The 16,848-nt window shown below is 40.8% G+C and overlaps 1 protein-coding gene across 4 annotated transcripts in view; it reads right to left on the bottom strand.

Annotated features, from left to right (window-relative positions):
• The window catches only part of kif5ab (kinesin family member 5A, b), a 58,260-nt gene that overhangs the window by 16,631 nt on the left and 24,781 nt on the right, over positions 1–16,848 (bottom strand). For all 4 annotated transcript variants that reach the window (XM_069534764.1, XM_069534782.1, XM_020096509.2 and 1 more), the window contains exons 10-17: positions 16,136–16,284; positions 13,532–13,680; positions 9,048–9,250; positions 8,101–8,169; positions 6,410–6,616; positions 2,688–2,834; positions 1,517–1,705; positions 1,093–1,210 (exon numbers count right to left, since the gene is read on the bottom strand). In XM_069534764.1, the coding sequence (XP_069390865.1) occupies positions 1,093–1,210; positions 1,517–1,705; positions 2,688–2,834; positions 6,410–6,616; positions 8,101–8,169; positions 9,048–9,250; positions 13,532–13,680; positions 16,136–16,284 (1,231 nt within the window). The remainder of the gene's footprint in view (positions 1–1,092; positions 1,211–1,516; positions 1,706–2,687; positions 2,835–6,409; positions 6,617–8,100; positions 8,170–9,047; positions 9,251–13,531; positions 13,681–16,135; positions 16,285–16,848) is intronic.

The following is a 16,848-nucleotide window of genomic DNA, read 5'->3' as shown; positions in this document are numbered from 1 at the left end:
GTGCCCTGGGGGAGTGTCTGCAGTCAGCTGAACCTTGCACTAATTTCAAATGAACCATTATTGCTGGTGCTGTTAAATGTTCTGAAGTCTAAACTGTTCATTAGCATTTACCCATTTTTTCCTCCCTCTTGAAAGAATAGAAAGGCCTGTGGCACCGGCTAAAACTCCCCATTAAAGCCAATAAAATGTCTGTAAGCCGGGAAGCGGTTCCTTCCAGTTCCTCTCAGCTTCCTGGAGTTAAGACAGATTTGTTGTCTGTTTACATTTCACTTTGTTCAGACATGATTTTGTTTGTCAGAACATTTACATTAAATGTGACTTTGGTGTCTCAAGTCAGCAATTCAGCTAAATTTACAATGTAGATTAGTGTGTGTTGTCCTTCACTGTGCAGTGGGTAAGAAAAGTCCTGCAGTGTTTAGCAGAGCATCATTTATAATTTAAAACCTGTCAGCAAAATGTCATTATCAGTTGGAAAACTTTACTGTTTTAAAGGTCTAATTTCTTCGAATTTATATTTAGCTGACAGTTTCATTGTTCATCCCACTTATTCCTGAAGCTTGGTGTTTCGCCTGAATTTTCAGACATAAATCTGCTGTTTGGCTTTTGTGACCATATTGATATGTTCCTCTTTTTTCAGTAGAGTCTTCTCTGTTGCTCTCAGTTTTGTATTTTCATCACAATGATAAAACATCTCAACATGAGGCACTTTTATTAACAATGCACCACTTATTTAGATACTGAACTGGCCATGTGTACAATATTGATCTTGATATTGATCTTTATCCCTTTCATTTTGTGAGATATCCCAAAATCTGCTTGTTGGGTTTGAGGCAAAAAATTCACACAGACATTCATGGTTCCCTGATGATGTATTATCCCACTGACTTTTGTGATCCTTGGACTTTTCCTTTAGCATCACAAGAGGTTGATGTTTGTGGTTTTGAGTGAAATGTGTCAACAAATATTGCTGAAATTTGAAATTCAGACATTTGTGTTCCTCTGAGGATTTTGATGTTTGACTGGATTCATATTTTGAGGGAGCAACAACCTGCGAGTACAACTTTTTCACAGAAATATGTGGTTTTATTTCACCTTGAGCTCGGAGTTTGGCCAGTTCCTCGCTCAGAGAGTCGTAGCTGTCCTCCAGCTGCCTCTTCTTCAGCTCCATGTTGTGCATGTACTCTGTTAGAGAACGGATCTTTGCCCCATGCTGAAAGTCAAAGAAGATTGTTTTGGATGCAGAAAGGGTACTAATGAGCAAAGGTCCTCTACCCAACTTTGCGCCAAGGATAAGATGTGCTTTTCACTCTTCGTTGAATGGATATCATTTACACCAAAGATTTACGATTTCTATTCATGAGGGAATTTCATTTACAAGAGATAGTAAAATTTACACCGTGATGGCCTCAGGCAACTACAATAACTTATAGAATGCATAACACAGAGTGCTTTAAACATCAGGGCTAAAGCTTCTGATGCCAAATTTTCTTATTTCTTATTTTCACCAGTCCATCACCTGTGATATGAGGAGGTGACAGGAGGAGAGCTCTCGCCCTGTCTCCTCCATCTTGCGGTGACACTCTATCTGAAGGTTCTCCAGGTGGCGGCAACGCTTCACCATGGACTTCACCTCTGACTTTATCTTGCTGATGTAGAGGCGAGCCACGGTGAACTCCTCTTCGATCACGCCCGTGATCTCCATTGGCTGGGGATGAATGGGGCAGAGAGGAGGGGAGACGGTTGAAAGAGCAGGAGACGTGTTTGGTTTAGATTTAAGACAGCTGGGAGGTTGAAGAGGAAGGAAGGGAGGCATTTCACAAGCACTGTCTCAGGCCCTTTGCATTAGCTTAACATCATCATTTAGCAGATGCTTTGAAATTAACTTACACATCAAAATCTATCAAACATTACCGATGATAGTGATATGCTTATAAACCAACTTCATGTGTGGTATTTAGAACTTCATAGTCGATGGGAATATATAATGCGCATTGACCATTTAGTTTCATGTATGGCCCTTCAGATATGTGATAAAGCTTTAGTGCTGCTTTGGAACAGGAACATAAAATATAATGAATATAAACATGGCCTTGATGGACAGTTTGAACTTTCCAACTTTCTGCTTGGCTTTCATTCTCTCCTTTGTTCACATGTCTTAGCTTGAAATATATTATTTATACTCAGAAACAGTTTTCCCATCATACATTCAATATTGTACACCAGCTTTTATAGCTGTGGGCTACAATGATATTTTTTAACCCAATGATTTTTACATTTGAGAAATGTAATTTCAGTACCATTAGGCAAGATCAGAAGTCGAAAGCAACAAATCTATGGTAAACGTAGATATTTATCATTGCTTTCAGTGGAAATATCAAGTTGCACTGATTCTGGTTTGAGTACAGGTTTGACCGAGTTACTACTCTAGCCATGAGGCTTTTCTGTGAAAACTGATTCCATTTGGCCTAAATATTTAACAGTTTTTTTCTTGCCATGATACCAGGGAAAGACAGGGATTTAAAGGTTTAAGAAAAGAGGCTTAAAATGCAACAAAGTACTTTTTCATTTTTTGACAGAAACATGAAGCGTTTTATTTCAGTGTTCCCTGATTTGACTCTGTTTTGTTCCTTGGCAGAATCTTTGATAAGTGATACTGTCTCCAAACCCGCAGCCTCTGCTGCACTCACCAACTTGATGTCCTTGTTGCCAACGATGGTGCTGAACTCACTCAGGTCCTTCATGAGCCCGTTGAGAATCTCAGCGATGCGTTTCCTCTGGTGGCTGCTCACTTCTTGGATGCGGGACAGCTCCGCCTCTAAGGCCATCAGGTGACCCTGTGGGATGAGAGGAGTGAGAGAGGGTACGAATGTATGAGGTTCGTCCAAGACAACAGATTAGTAAGAGGGTGAAAACCCAGAGGAGGCGGGAAAACACAGGGGAATGATGAAGTGAGAGATGTTGTGTGGGGGAGGATTGAGACTAAGAGCCCTTTAACCTGAGAGCACACGCAGCTGAGACACAATTTAACCCCCATACTCATCCAAGAAATCCAAGTAGCACGATGTAATGGCTGTTAAATTACAAATCAATAAACTTCCGAGACGGAGGTTGATGGCTTCGACGCTAGATGAAAGGATCTGGGACAGTGAAAGATGGAGCTTCCTTTATCCCCCTCCATTTTATAAAGGAGGTAGCTTCTGAACAACACTGCTGCCTCACTGGCTTGAACACAATGAAACTATTTGGATTCAATCGATCTAATGAAATGTAGCTGAAAAGACGGTGCAGTGATTTTTATTTCAGAAATAAATTCTCCCACTGCAAAATTGCCATTAAATTTTTGAATTAACATGAGCAAATGATGTAAATGAAACATAAATTAAAACTCTTGTTGTTGGTAAGATTCATTACTCTGATTTTAAAATGTGGTCTAATAAGAGTGTAGGATTTTTCAGCCACTTTTTGGTAACAAATGAGGCCAATGTATAGATGAGAAACATAATGTGGCCTTAGCTACAAGGCTTCTTTTAATATAAAAGGACTCTTGGGCCTTGGTGGAGGTAAGCGCTCTACTGAGTGCAATTCTAGTTAATAATATATAGGTCCAATTATTTTAAGATTTTACGAACATTATTAACATGTACTTACATAATAGATGGCTTGTTCACATTACCAGGATATAATCTGAGTGGAGAAATACTAAATCCATTTTATCTTTTAATTCAACTGTATTTTTATTTAAAATTCCGTCTAAAAAACATTTTTTAAAAGCCTTTAAAACCCACCATGTGTGAATAGTTTTTTTTTACAGACATTATTGATAAATGACCTGGTGTCGTCTTTGATGGATCAGTGGTTTCTTTCGATCATGAGTAGGCAAACAAAAATGAACTGTTTACAGACGTCAAGTCTCAAGTTTGACTGTTTCTACTCTTTTGTTGACAACACACATCGAAGACTTATTTAACATTTAAACTAAATGGATCATCTCATATCGGAAACATAATTAACTTCTTTTCAGTGGCAGATTTTAGATTATTGCTCAGGTCCATTGAAAGCTCCATTAAACACCTGTTCAGTCACATTTACCTCCTTATCCACTTCTCCATCTTCTTCTCCTTCATTAACTTAATGCCCTGTGATCATTTTCCAGGTCACTTCTCACGTCAAAACATTGAAAGCATAAACGGTGCTAAATTATTTAACTTCAATCGATTCTTTTATGAATAAGTAAAGAGGAGATGGAGAAGAAAGGTACTTGAAACATGTTCGGTTTGGCTGAAGGGAGATTTATGAAGTGATGCCGTGCAGACTGGTTCAGATGATGAATGGTGTTAATCGTAACGATGGAAAGGGGCTTAAGTAAACAGATAAATGGCAGTGAGCAGTGGTGTGGCCTCCTGCAAAAGAAGAGAGGGGTTTCCACTCTCCACATGTAACGCTGTTCATTATGGGACCCACTCTCTGCATTTCACGGCAAAGACAAAGAGTGTGGAATTAGAGTCAGAGGGTATGATACTGGGAAATGGCCTTGGAGACATTGGGATTTTTTTCCCCCCCTGTCACATCCTGTCAGAATGCCAGGTGGGATCCCTGAGAAGATGCTGTGTTAGGTGAGAGGTCAGACAACAAGCGAGAAGACGAGACCTGCCAAGGGAAGTATGATTGTCGTGATCGAGGAGAAGCGGAGGTTTCAGCTGCGTTTTGCTGAACTAAGAGGTGCACTCAGTGTCAACTCCTTTCATCAATATCTAGACAGTGAAAGACAGAGAGGGAGGAGAGGACACGGTGGCAGATGGTAAAACGGTACATGAAATATTGAAGAGGTTTTAAGAAGTTGAATAATGGTCTATTCAGTCCACTGGGCCGTTGACAATAACTTTATGAAGGACTGACCAGCTCTGCCAGAGGTGTCTCTTTAAGATCTATCTCTATTTGAATTTTCACCCCTGCCAAGGATTTGGTTAGCAACATTACACAAATACTACATGACGGGTTACAAATGGAACTTGGTGATTAGGGGGTGGATCTGGGATATTTTCCCCCTTTTTTCCCTCCCATTGCGTTTTTCTGACATTTTTGTGAATCTCCCAAAAAACCATTCATGGAGCTTGATGAAAAAAATCTGACCCATTTAGGAGACTTATGTCTATGAGTGTAATTTGGTGCAGCTTGATTGAATTTAAGGAGACTGTTGGGGCTTGTTCTCTCTGAGTGTCGTTCTAATTTAAAAATGTATTAAAGTGCAGCAAAAAAGAGAAAAAAAATGGGCTGAAGGAGCTGAGAGATTACCTCAACTAAATCTATGGCAGCATTACTTTCAGTTTCATCCCCCGAACATCATTTTAACTGTTAGGGGGTTGGCAGGTTATCTTGAAGGGGGACAGAGAGTGAAAATTTGAAAACCCTCTGTAATATGAAACATTCATGTACACTGGATATGAGTGGTTTCATTGACTGTGGACAAAGAACTGTTGAGCTGTTGCTGGATCTTGATTCCACATCAAAATAAGTGACATCCCTATTTCCAACTGAACCCTACTAAACAGTGAGAAGAGCTCAGAGCAATAACAAAGAGATCTGACAATGTCTTTTTATTTTTTCAAAGCCTTAAAAACTGACTATATGTGCGACTGTGAATGATATCGAGCAAAGTCACTGCAAGGCCTGCTCTCATAAAAGCTGAATTGTAATTAATCACTAAATTTCCCACGCTTTGATGATAAACTTTGTCAGATTTAATTAACTAAAATTTTGTCTTTGACAGTGCAGACTGCTTCCCCCAAGCAAACAAGCTATTCAGTAAAAAAAAAAGTCGCAGCAGGGAATTTTGAGATTACTTTGAATACTGACCTCAATCAAGAAAAATCAGCCATGTGCTTCGGTGACTGCTGTTGTCAGCGTTTTCTAGTATTTGCTTATAACAAAAAACACCACGCCACATGTCAGGTGAATCTGTTAATACACAGTCTGTCAGTGTGAATTCAGGTTCAAGCTACAGCAACACAAGTGCTGATATTTGGTGTAAATCACACAGCTTGTGGCTTTTGGTCAAGTTAGTGATTAGTGTGTGGAGAGATTATGAAACAACAGACTTTTCTTATATCCAATGCCTCAAACAGCAGATACATTTCTTTAATGCTTTTCGACCAAGTGTTCCCTCATACGATTTTGAAGCACTGCTTCTCCATACACTTGAAAGATAGAGACTTAATTTGACATTAAGATATTTTTCTTTTATACCTGAAAGTTCCCTTTTCTTTCTTATACCACAGCATGTGTCCATCCTCCATTAGGATCATTTCTGTTTTTATCTTTCTCCTCATTTCTCTCTTTCTCTCCCAACATGTTCACACATATATCTTTTTGGTATAACATTGACTACAAGCCCCCTTGATGCATGACCCACCATTTTCTTTTCAAACTCTTCAGCCAGCAGCTTGTTCTGCATGCTCTTGTCCTCCACCTCCAGGCTCTTCTGGTCGTAGTTGACAGCCAGCTCCTCCAGGGCCTGCAGGACCTCCTTCACCTCCGCCTTAGCAGATTCGTTCTCTGTCTGCAGCCTGCCGAGTTCAGACTGCACCTTCTCACTGTCGCCCCTGGATGATGCTAGGAGCTGTGGGGCATAGAAATACAACAGCTAATAAATATAAACAGTGAGTAAAAATATTGGGTGAAAAAATGCATGAGATTTACAGCAATACTTTATACAAAAGCAGCATCTTCTTTATTAACTATTCACAGCTGCTGGGTTTTAATTGCACATAATTGTGAGATGTAAGCGGTTCTCTTGGTAATAAGAGATAAGCAATAATATAATTTAACAATTTAAAATACTACTCATGGAATATTACTTGACACCTTATGCTCTGGCACTATTTTGCCATCATGGTGTTTGCCTCTACCCACACTGCCTCAGCCCTCTGTGGGTCATTCCACTGAAAGGATGCCATTAAGTATAGATGTTGCTCTACCCAGGGTGCCAGCATGTTTGCACTGCAGCATACAGATACAGATCCTGTTTGGCCAAATGGATGTAAATTTGTGTTACTGAACACAAACTAAGGTTGGAAAGTTACGATCATGTCAGCTCAACCCCCTGCAGGACCATTTTGGAATAATAATGAACCCATTTTGCAAATGTGAAGTCTTTTGCTTGGCAATGGGCTACATGACGGAGCCTGTTTGGGGTTATTTAAACCACTTGTTCAGCCACTGTTGTGAACACAGGCCTTAAATACTGTTAGTAAATACTTTATAATGGGAGTCTTGAGTTATATAAGAGACAGAAAAGTCTGTTTACTATAGATTAACAAATTGCTGCAAATTTCCACTGCCTCTTTTTTTTTTTTTCTTTTGTAAATCATTAACATTTCCTGTCTTTCTTCGTCCTGGCTCATGAAACCATTACCATTGCAAACCAATCACTTCATTAGCATCCTGTCCCAAGAAACTGTTTCATTTCCTGCCAGTTTGTCTTTTTAGCCTCATGTGCAGTTCCTTTTAGTTTTGTTTCCCTGTGTATGATCTATGTTTTTGACTTTGGGTTTTTGCTGGTGCCTTCTCGGGACTGACTATTTGAGTTTGATCATTGTGACTGTGAGTTAAGACAACGTCTACATCCAAAACCCTGGTGTCCTGAGTGTTCTCTGCATTTGGGTCTGATTACTCTGCCAGTGTCACAGGAAATCCACGTGGTAAAGGGGTGAAAAAAAAATTCAGCTACATTAAGTCTTTGCATTAACAAAGATCCTGTCACACACTCTGTCACAACATGTTTGTGCTGTATCCAAAGGTGTGCCCCAGGGTTCCATACTAGGACCTCTGCTGTTCTCCATGTCAATGATTTATCGAATTTATCTGCATTCCATTTTTATGCAGATTATTAACACCGAAATACATGCGTTATTAAATAATGGCTCCTAATGTTATTCAGGTGCTTGCTGGCACCTGAAAAATGTTTTTTTTCTCACTTCTGACATAAAATCTCATGGGACTGACTTCAATTCAAAGTGTGACTTTGCCACATTTGCAGACGTGCCGCTTACTGCGGGTCGTTTAACTAAACTGATGAAACGATGTAAAACCAAGGTCTTTTACCTCCTCCTGGTCGAGCATCTGTTCTTTCAGCTTCTCCACCATCTGGCTCTGGTGGTTGATCTCATCATCCTTTAGTGGTAAAGAGGCCCATTAAATATGTACAGTTAATTTACAGTATTATGCATACTGGTAGAGTAGAGATACTTTGTACATGTATCTCATCTTGTATACTTTTTACAATCAAAACAATATATCAGCTTTGACTTAACAGTTCAAATGCAAAATAAGATTTTTTTTTTTTATCTAACCATATATGAAATAATGAAAAATATTAATAATAATTATTGTTCAAAAAGCAGTAATTTGAAGTCGGTGTTAAATTAATCATGCATATGACAGAGTGGAAAAACAAATTCTAAACTAAACCAGAAACGCTGGTTTTAATAGAAAAGTAAATGCAGGGATGTCATATCCCAGTTTTACTATTGCCACTATTCTGCATAAGTAGAGGGGGAAAAAATAATTTATGCATCCCCATGGATCTCCCTGTACAGTATGTGCAGCCAAACACCTGTGTGAAAATGACAAAAGGCTGTTACTGAACACGTGGCTACTTTATGCACAAGAATATGCACCGTAAAGGAAAGAGGGAACGTGCCAACACATTCTCACAACAGTTGTGCATATTTAATGTAATATGTGATCAAAGCAACAAAATGACAGCTCTGTGGAGCACAGGGCACACATGCATGGAGGATATGATCTGTTAAATAAATGAAAACTTGAGCTTTTCATGTCGAACATTACTACTTCCCCACAAAACCTATTCCTAAGAGTTACATTAGTCACGAGGTGTCTCATTCTGAATTCATTAACATGAATAATACATGTATTATAGGCTCTTTGTATTCATACGTGCATACCATTATCAAAACGTCAAACCCTGGTGTGTAATCAGCTCTACATTCATGCTCACAAATTGTCCTCATGCGGCATCCATTCATCACCTTATCGTCCAGCTGTTTGTACAGCTTGCGGATCTCCTCCTCATACTTCTGCCGCTCCTCCTCAGAAATGTGAACCACAATGGAGGACGCCATGGAGCACGGGGTGCATGGGCTGCAGATGTCAAGAAGCTGCTCCTCGGATTCTGGAGGCACAAGGGGAACATCCTCCGATCCTTCACTCAACTGCCCCGACACGTTCTCACCTTAAAACAGAGACACACAAAGCTGGTAAATCCTCCTTTTAGGATTAATGAATAAAAATGGATTAGTGGGATAATCTTCAACATGCATTGGAATCTCAGAGCTGAGATGTTTCAGTCATAAATTAGCATCATTTTCCATGTACTCAGATCCAACAACCCACCACCACCATATATAATCAGATTGTCAGTTTTGTCGTGTGTGGCTCGAGCAGAGATTCCAGCAGAAAGGCAGAAAAAAGAAGGGGTGAAGGTGAAAGCAGAAAAGAAAGGAAAACAATGGGAGGAAAAACAAGCTTGGATTGACAGCTCCTCTGGATTGCAATGCATTTCATGCTTGATGTTCTTTCTCAAGAGGATTGTGTTGTTGTGACTCAAGGAAAAGGGGGAACAACAAGAAGTGATGTGACAAATACAATATGTCACAACACAAACACATGCAAGAAAAAAGTTAGTTGGATTCTTACATTACTGGGGAACATACAATGCCATCACACAAACCTTTTACATTTTGTGTAGTTATAGTAATACTTTACTGAAATCATAGTTATACTGTGCTGATTATATATCTGCTTGAAAGAACGACCAACATTTTGTGTTTTTCCAGGGGATGTCTTGTGTTGCGGATGCCAAGTCGGTGTTGTTTTCCTCTTTCCGTACTGTATATAAGAGCACACAGCTTTTGCCATGCTGACGAGGAAAGGGGGAACTCTGCTCCTCGATGCTCCTTACTCCCTGAATTGAGTTTTGTTTCTCCTTTTACCATTCAACATATCACGGCATCATTCATTGAGACTAGCTAACACTACTGATTTAGTGACGGACATCTCATACCTTTCATTTTTGTCTAGTTGTTTGATTTAGTTCATATAAACGGGTGCAGTATTTAATCATGCTTGTCATGACAATATGCAAGATTATATACTATAAAGTGAAGTATTTACAACTCTATGTCATGAAAGTATCTATCATGTCACTGTCTGCTCTTCACAGCTCTCATGAAAGAACAGCATATACCTCTTGATGCTGCCTGAAGAGGGCTGAGCTCGAGCTCCAAGTGCCTGTAAATATACACATCTCCAGTATATTCAGTGTTTCCACTTTTCTGCATTTATTTTCACCTCCGCTGGGAGGTTATGTTTTCATCCCTTAGTTTGTAAGCAAGAGGCAAAAAAAAAACTACAGGATGGATTACCACAAAAGCTGGTGGAGGAATGTTTTTTCACTTGAATCGCAATATAGACATGTAGAATAATTATTTAATATCGATGAAAACAAGATCCAACATGTTTAGGAGACTGATATGAGTGATTCCAATTTGATGTCATTCAAAATAGAAATCTGGATCCAATGAATTTGAATATGGTTTCTCCTGTTGGAGGAGGTATGAGCTATAGTGCCATTCTAGTTCATTTAGTTTTTTTAACACTGAATCATCTCAGAAACCATCTTCATCTGTTTGTGTGACTCCTCAGTTTCACAGTACTGGTTTAACTGACTACATGTACTGTAACTAGACAGAGGAGGATCAATTCGATTGAGTCATTTGCCCTTTTGAGACAAGGTCAGAGTAATCCATACTTAAGACAATACACCTATCTGACACCTTTCTTAGATATGGTCGTCCTGACTGGTTGAAGGTGAGCTAATCTGTAAAGGCAGCTGTCAGGTTGAATGCAACAAAAACCTGCACTGCATGATATCGGAGATGGCTGGTATGGACTGAGGAGAATGGAGATGGGATGGAATTTACTATGTGAGGCAGCTGCTCCTGTCTTTGTGGCCCCCCTTGATTAAAGAGTCGGGTAATGTGGTGCAAGATGGAGGTCAAATCCTGTCTCAGGGAATTTCTGGCCCGAGGTGGGCAACAATACAACGAGGGGGGAACGGGGGCAAGAGCTGTTGTCAAAATGATCTATTAGGAAATTAAAAGTACTAAACTATAAGAGAGACAAAGGGGAAGAAAGTCGAAGGGGAGACTTAGTGCGCGTGAAAGAGAATCAGAGTTACGGAGTGGGATGAAGCAATAAAAGGTATCATTTCCACTGATAGGTGTTCAATAAAGATCTGATACAGCATATTTAAAATTCAGGTTAAGCACCGAGGGAATGATCATCGAGAAAAAAAACACAGGACAGGATTCATTACGCAGCTTGAATGTCAACCGATCACTACCACTGAGAGCTGACATTTGAATCGACCTAGAGTCCAGCAGGAGCGGAGAGATGTGTGGGCGTGTGTGAGTAATTATGAGGGGAGATGTGTGTGTTGTCCTTAATGTGCTTGTGTTCTCAAGTGTGCGCTGTCATGCTGGGTTGTGTGCGATGACACGGACGAGGAGAGGTGTAAGTTATGACTTTTCGGTCACGACGATCAGCCCCCGTTTCTTTGAGGATTACTAATACATAAGAATTCATAAAACATAAAGCCTACATCGTTTAGTCCCTCTAGCACAATGTGAGGGGAATCTAGTTATACAAAGTGTAAAAGCATGAATAATACGGAGCAGAAAAAGGCAGGAAGGGATTTTTAAGTGTTTTGGGAACAAGTCCAGAAAGTCTGTCTGGCTTCTCTCCTCCCAAAACTCTCCACTGGCATCTATTCAGACAGTATCAAATGAGGTTAAATCTGCTCTTCGGTGGAGTGAAAGGTAATGTCTGCAGGCCGGGGAAACTTCCAGCCCTGTTCAGGAGTACTCTGCGATGCGTGAAGAGGGACCGGGACATGCAGTGAAGTGATTTTTCTGTAGGGGACTGTAGAATGCTCCCTGCACTCCCCTTCCAGGGCTTTCCATCAAAAACCTTTCCTCTTTACTTTTTCAGTGGCAGGTGGTCACCAAATATAATACAGCTGATTCAGAATCCTGAGTGTATCCCTCTCCTGTTGCCTCGTTGTTGTAAACACTGCAGTGGAACACACTTGAAGCTAAACCGAAGCAATTGGGCAGATTAAAATCTTGAAGTACTGATGCGTTAAATGGAAAGTCTGTGTCATCAGGATTCATCCTGAGGGGGTCCGATTATATGACAATTAATTCCATAGCTGTTGAGACATTTCACTCAGTGTTCACACCTGGTTTTTATCATCTGCCCTGAGTGATCGGATCAAACAGGAAAGGCTTGGTTGAGGTCTGGATGTCACTGCATCCTGAGATCCAATCACTTCTGGGACGTAAGTGGTCACATTCTTTTCGTCCTCTGACAGTTTCACAGTGAATCAAACAAATGTCTCTTTCGGTGCCCACACGTTGATTTGTTCGTATCCAGAGTGACATTATCAACACTGATCAATACTTAATGGTTGAAACTTCCGTTCAAGCACAGCAGTAAGAGATTCATTCAGCCCCTCCTGACTCTCTCTCACTTCTGCTCACTCACTCATGCTGACACAAAAACACACACCAGCTCACATCATTTGGTCTTTGTCAACACAAATAACGTATGATTATTTGCATATAAAGCAGGGGAAGAGAGATTCTATCACAGTGGTCACAGGAGACACATACAGGACACATTGTAATGTCAGGTGTGGACGGATGAACTTAGCGCTAACCACTGGTGATCAGATCTCTCAGGAGAGATGTTATATCAGGTCTGTTCACACAGCAGACGTCCTCTGACCTGCTAGTTTCATAATGAATCAAAATCAGCCTATTTTAACACTTCTCAGCATCTCACATGCACCACAGCCACAATATTACACTAACCGCCGCATGTTGATTTTCTATTTTTTTCCAAATGAGTTAAATCTTATTTCATTGAAATGCGACACATTGATTCACCCAGCCCCTCCTGGCTCCACTCCCTCTCTCTCTCCTTTCTCGCACACTGACACACAAACAAACACATTGACAAAGGACCCAGCTGTAAACTCTGAATGTTAAAAAACAACATCATTTGGTCATTTGCATATAGAGCGAGGAAGTGAAATTAGATCACAAGCGGTGGCAGAGGACGCATTTAAGATTCATTCCAAAGTCAGGTGTGAACAGATGAATTTAGAGCTTTTTACATGTGATCGAATCTCTCAGGACGGATTTTAATACCAGGTTTGAACATGTGAAAATCAGGGTGGCCCTAGAAGAGTAAAACATTTCATGATGATTCATCTTCTAGTTCACTGACCGTCCGCCCACTCATGTGGCAAAGACACACACTCATTATTATTCTGATATTAAAAACAAAAAGTATTGAAAATGTCAATTGCATGGCCAGCAATTTTCACAGTTCTCCCCTGGCAGTGTGTTTTTGTGAGGTGTCGACATGAAACCAGGGCGATTATTACCGTCCCTCCAGCAGTTCAGCTCAGCCTCGAGCCTTTGAATAGTCTCCTTCATTGATCTGTTCTTCTCCTTCTCCTTTTCGTATTTCTTCTTCCACTGCTCTGCTGTGAGCTCCAGGTTCACGGATACAGTGTTTCTGATGGTCTTGGCTCTAATTGGAGGGGGTGCAATGAGAGAGGAGAAAGGGAGAGAGAGTGGAGGTGGGAAACAGTGTGAGGGTAAAGAAGGGTGAGAAGAAAAGAAAATGTGTAAAAGAACAGCGGCGAATGCAGAAACTGTCAACAAGGATGTTTCAGCCTTCGCTGCTAAAATGTGCTTGCATCTCATTAATTGGTATGCAAATTGGGTTTCTACCTACTGTGTGTCATGGTGCATGAGCAGAGAGGGAGGCGTTCAGAATTCAAAATGTATTCATATGTATAATAATATAGCGGTCACGCAGTTTATGAGTGAAAATGTGACTATATTTATTAATTATCACCCACATAAGTGGCATCACAGAGTTGAAGCATCGCTGCAGCCATGGCACTCGGTGCTGGAAGAGAATTTCTCATCAGTGGTTATCGCACAATTTCACGCTTCAGTGAGAAAAGACTGACTTGTTTCATTTACATTCATTTTCTTTTTTTGACATCAGTGCAACAAGCAGCCTCATCTAAAGTTCTTCCATCACATCAGAGTTTACAGATAGTGAAATCAAACATCAAGTGACAAAAATAAATCACATCCTGAACCAAACCGTAGATTATCTGTCACTTACACTGACTGAAACTATTCAATGAAGCCTATACATGTGAGTAACCTCCTTTAAAAAGGTTCATAGTCCCCTCAAAGCTCTATATTTGAAGACTTTTTACTGTCACATTATAGCCACTTGATTTGTTGATAGCACTGAACTATCTGAGTAAAGTGTTTATTATCATATCAGAGCTATTGACGTCATGTTGATTTAAAAAAAACAAAGAGATTAGCCGTGGCTTCAGCAGATGCTGCGGCTGACGGAGGGAGATAAGAGACCAAATTTTCTGTTCGGTAAAATTCAAATATCTGCTGTGGATTCTGTCACTCCCTTTGCTCGCTCATACATTATTTATTTCAGCCAACACTATCATGTCAGTCTCTATTCAAGGAATTCATTGGTAGGGGGAAGATCTTTCCATCTGTGACTTTCTCTGAGTTGACAGCGAGCAAGAGGAGTGGGAAGCTGGCAAGTAAACCAAATGCTCTGCTTCTGTAGGTGCAGCTCATCAGAAAGGAGCTCTTTAAGGACTCACAGCATGATCAGGAATCAAACTGCAATGTAGACCCAGTCGTATGGGGTTTGTCAAAGCAAAGTTGGCGTTACGTAAATCTACAAACCAAAGGCTGCTCATTTACTGATGTTCTGTTTGTCATGTCGTGTAACAGGGTTCAACTTTTAAAACGGTAATAGAATCAACAGCCAAACAAATTGTGTTTAGACAAACACTCAAGCATTCACACTAGCCAATCAAATCACGTTAATGTGAAAGAGGCAGAGGCAGCGGGTGAACCTGTGGTTGTGGATTTTATTTCCCATTTAATTCTGTTTAGTAATGTGTTCATTGATAGCATGGCACATTGGCATGACAGCTGCTGATGTTGCGTAATGTTGTCATTGTGACGATTCCCGTGGCCCTGAGCATTGTGCACGTCTACTTCCAAGCATTAACGCGACACGTGTGTGAGCCAAGCATCAAGGCTGGGTAGGGCTGCTGCTGCTGCCCTCTTTTTTATAGGATCTGCTCTTGCAGGACTTTTTATTAACTATGTGGCTGTGTTTGGAAACATCTGACATCATGACTTCATTACGTCTTTGTCTTTTGTGATTGTCTGCAGGGCCCTGGTGTGTTTCACATCTGCCCAATCATCCCAACCTTAAGACTCTCAATGTAACTTCATCTGTTCTTTTTGGCTTGGTTCTGTTCAGTCCTCATCTTGATCCTTATCTTGTTCCTGCCTTGTTCCCCCAGTGTTTCCTGGTCATGCTAATTTTCGGTAAGTTTGACTTTTCTTCTACCTGAGTTCTGCAGTTTGCCTATTAACCTTGCCCGTTTGAGATTTTCTGTGTTGCTCAACCTGCCAGTCCAACATCTGTAGTTTGGATCCAGTATATCACCACACCTCAACAGTTTTCCTTGTGTTTCTTTCCCCCTGTATTCCCAACGACTGCTTCATGCCTGCCTCGTGTGCTAATACCTGTTTTTGTTTGCATCCTATTCACCTCAGTGACATTCACCATGTTCCGCCTGCCTGCCTCACCATGTCCTGCTCTCTGTTTGGATCCCTGCCTGCACGTCTCAGTTTGAACTCAAAGATACTCGCATCACTTCTGGACCTCCAGCCTGACTACCTGCCTGCCAGTTCATTATTGAAAATCTGCCTCGCCCCGCTTCCTGCTTCATGCACAGAGTTCAGCTGAAAACCTGAATCCTAACAGTTGGAGGCAGTAATATGTGACGAGCATATCAGAGTTGAGCTCATTCCAGCAGAAAAACATGGTAACAGCTGCAGCTGTGAGACTTGTATGTGTGTGTTGTGCTGCACTGTGCGGCAACCCATGGCTACTTAGCATGGAAGCATATTACCGTTGGCCAAACATCAAGGTGGATTTGGTCTCTGCATCGTTGTAGCTGGAGGGAGAGCAACAGATGAACATGGTGGTGCGACAGTTTCCGCCCAGCGAGTCCTGCAGGATGCGAGTCATTTTGCTGTCACGGTACGGCACGTGGGATTTCTTCAGAGAGATAAAGAAAGCAAAGAGGAAAGATGGTTAAAAAAATGCATTTAAAAAAGACTGTTTGTTATAAAAGCTGTGTTGTGAGCATCAGCAGAGAACAAAGGCTTCTCTCCATCTGCTGCATCGTTCACAGAATTACCTTTTTAACCTTTAAAGTGCCTTCAAAAAGAGCGTGTCCTTGCTGAATGGATAGAGAATAACAAGCAGTAGATCTATGGAGGATTTGTGAGGCATTACCAGTATGTGAGCCTTTTCATTAAGTTTTCTCAGACTTCCTTCAGCCTCCAGAGTTATGTGATAATAGACGGTGAGTGTTTTAATCACGATGATGGAGCTTGGAAGGACTGGAATGGGTTGAGTGGGGGAACTGGCTGTTTAAGATTGGAGAAATTTGGAGATGAGCTACAAGCGTTGGCAGCATTGGGCAATCTGGATGAGGGGACAGAAAATTAGCTCATGTGTTGCTGCAGCATTCATCAAACACAATTACAAGACAAGCCACAAGTCAATACGAGTGGACTTGATAAAACCTCTGATTGGGTTCTGTGACAAAAGACTTTG

This window comes from Paralichthys olivaceus, chromosome 2 (genome assembly GCF_024713975.1).
Source record: "Paralichthys olivaceus isolate ysfri-2021 chromosome 2, ASM2471397v2, whole genome shotgun sequence".
Lineage (NCBI taxonomy): Eukaryota > Metazoa > Chordata > Actinopteri > Pleuronectiformes > Paralichthyidae > Paralichthys > Paralichthys olivaceus.
This window is presented reverse-complemented; position numbering and strand designations above follow the sequence as displayed.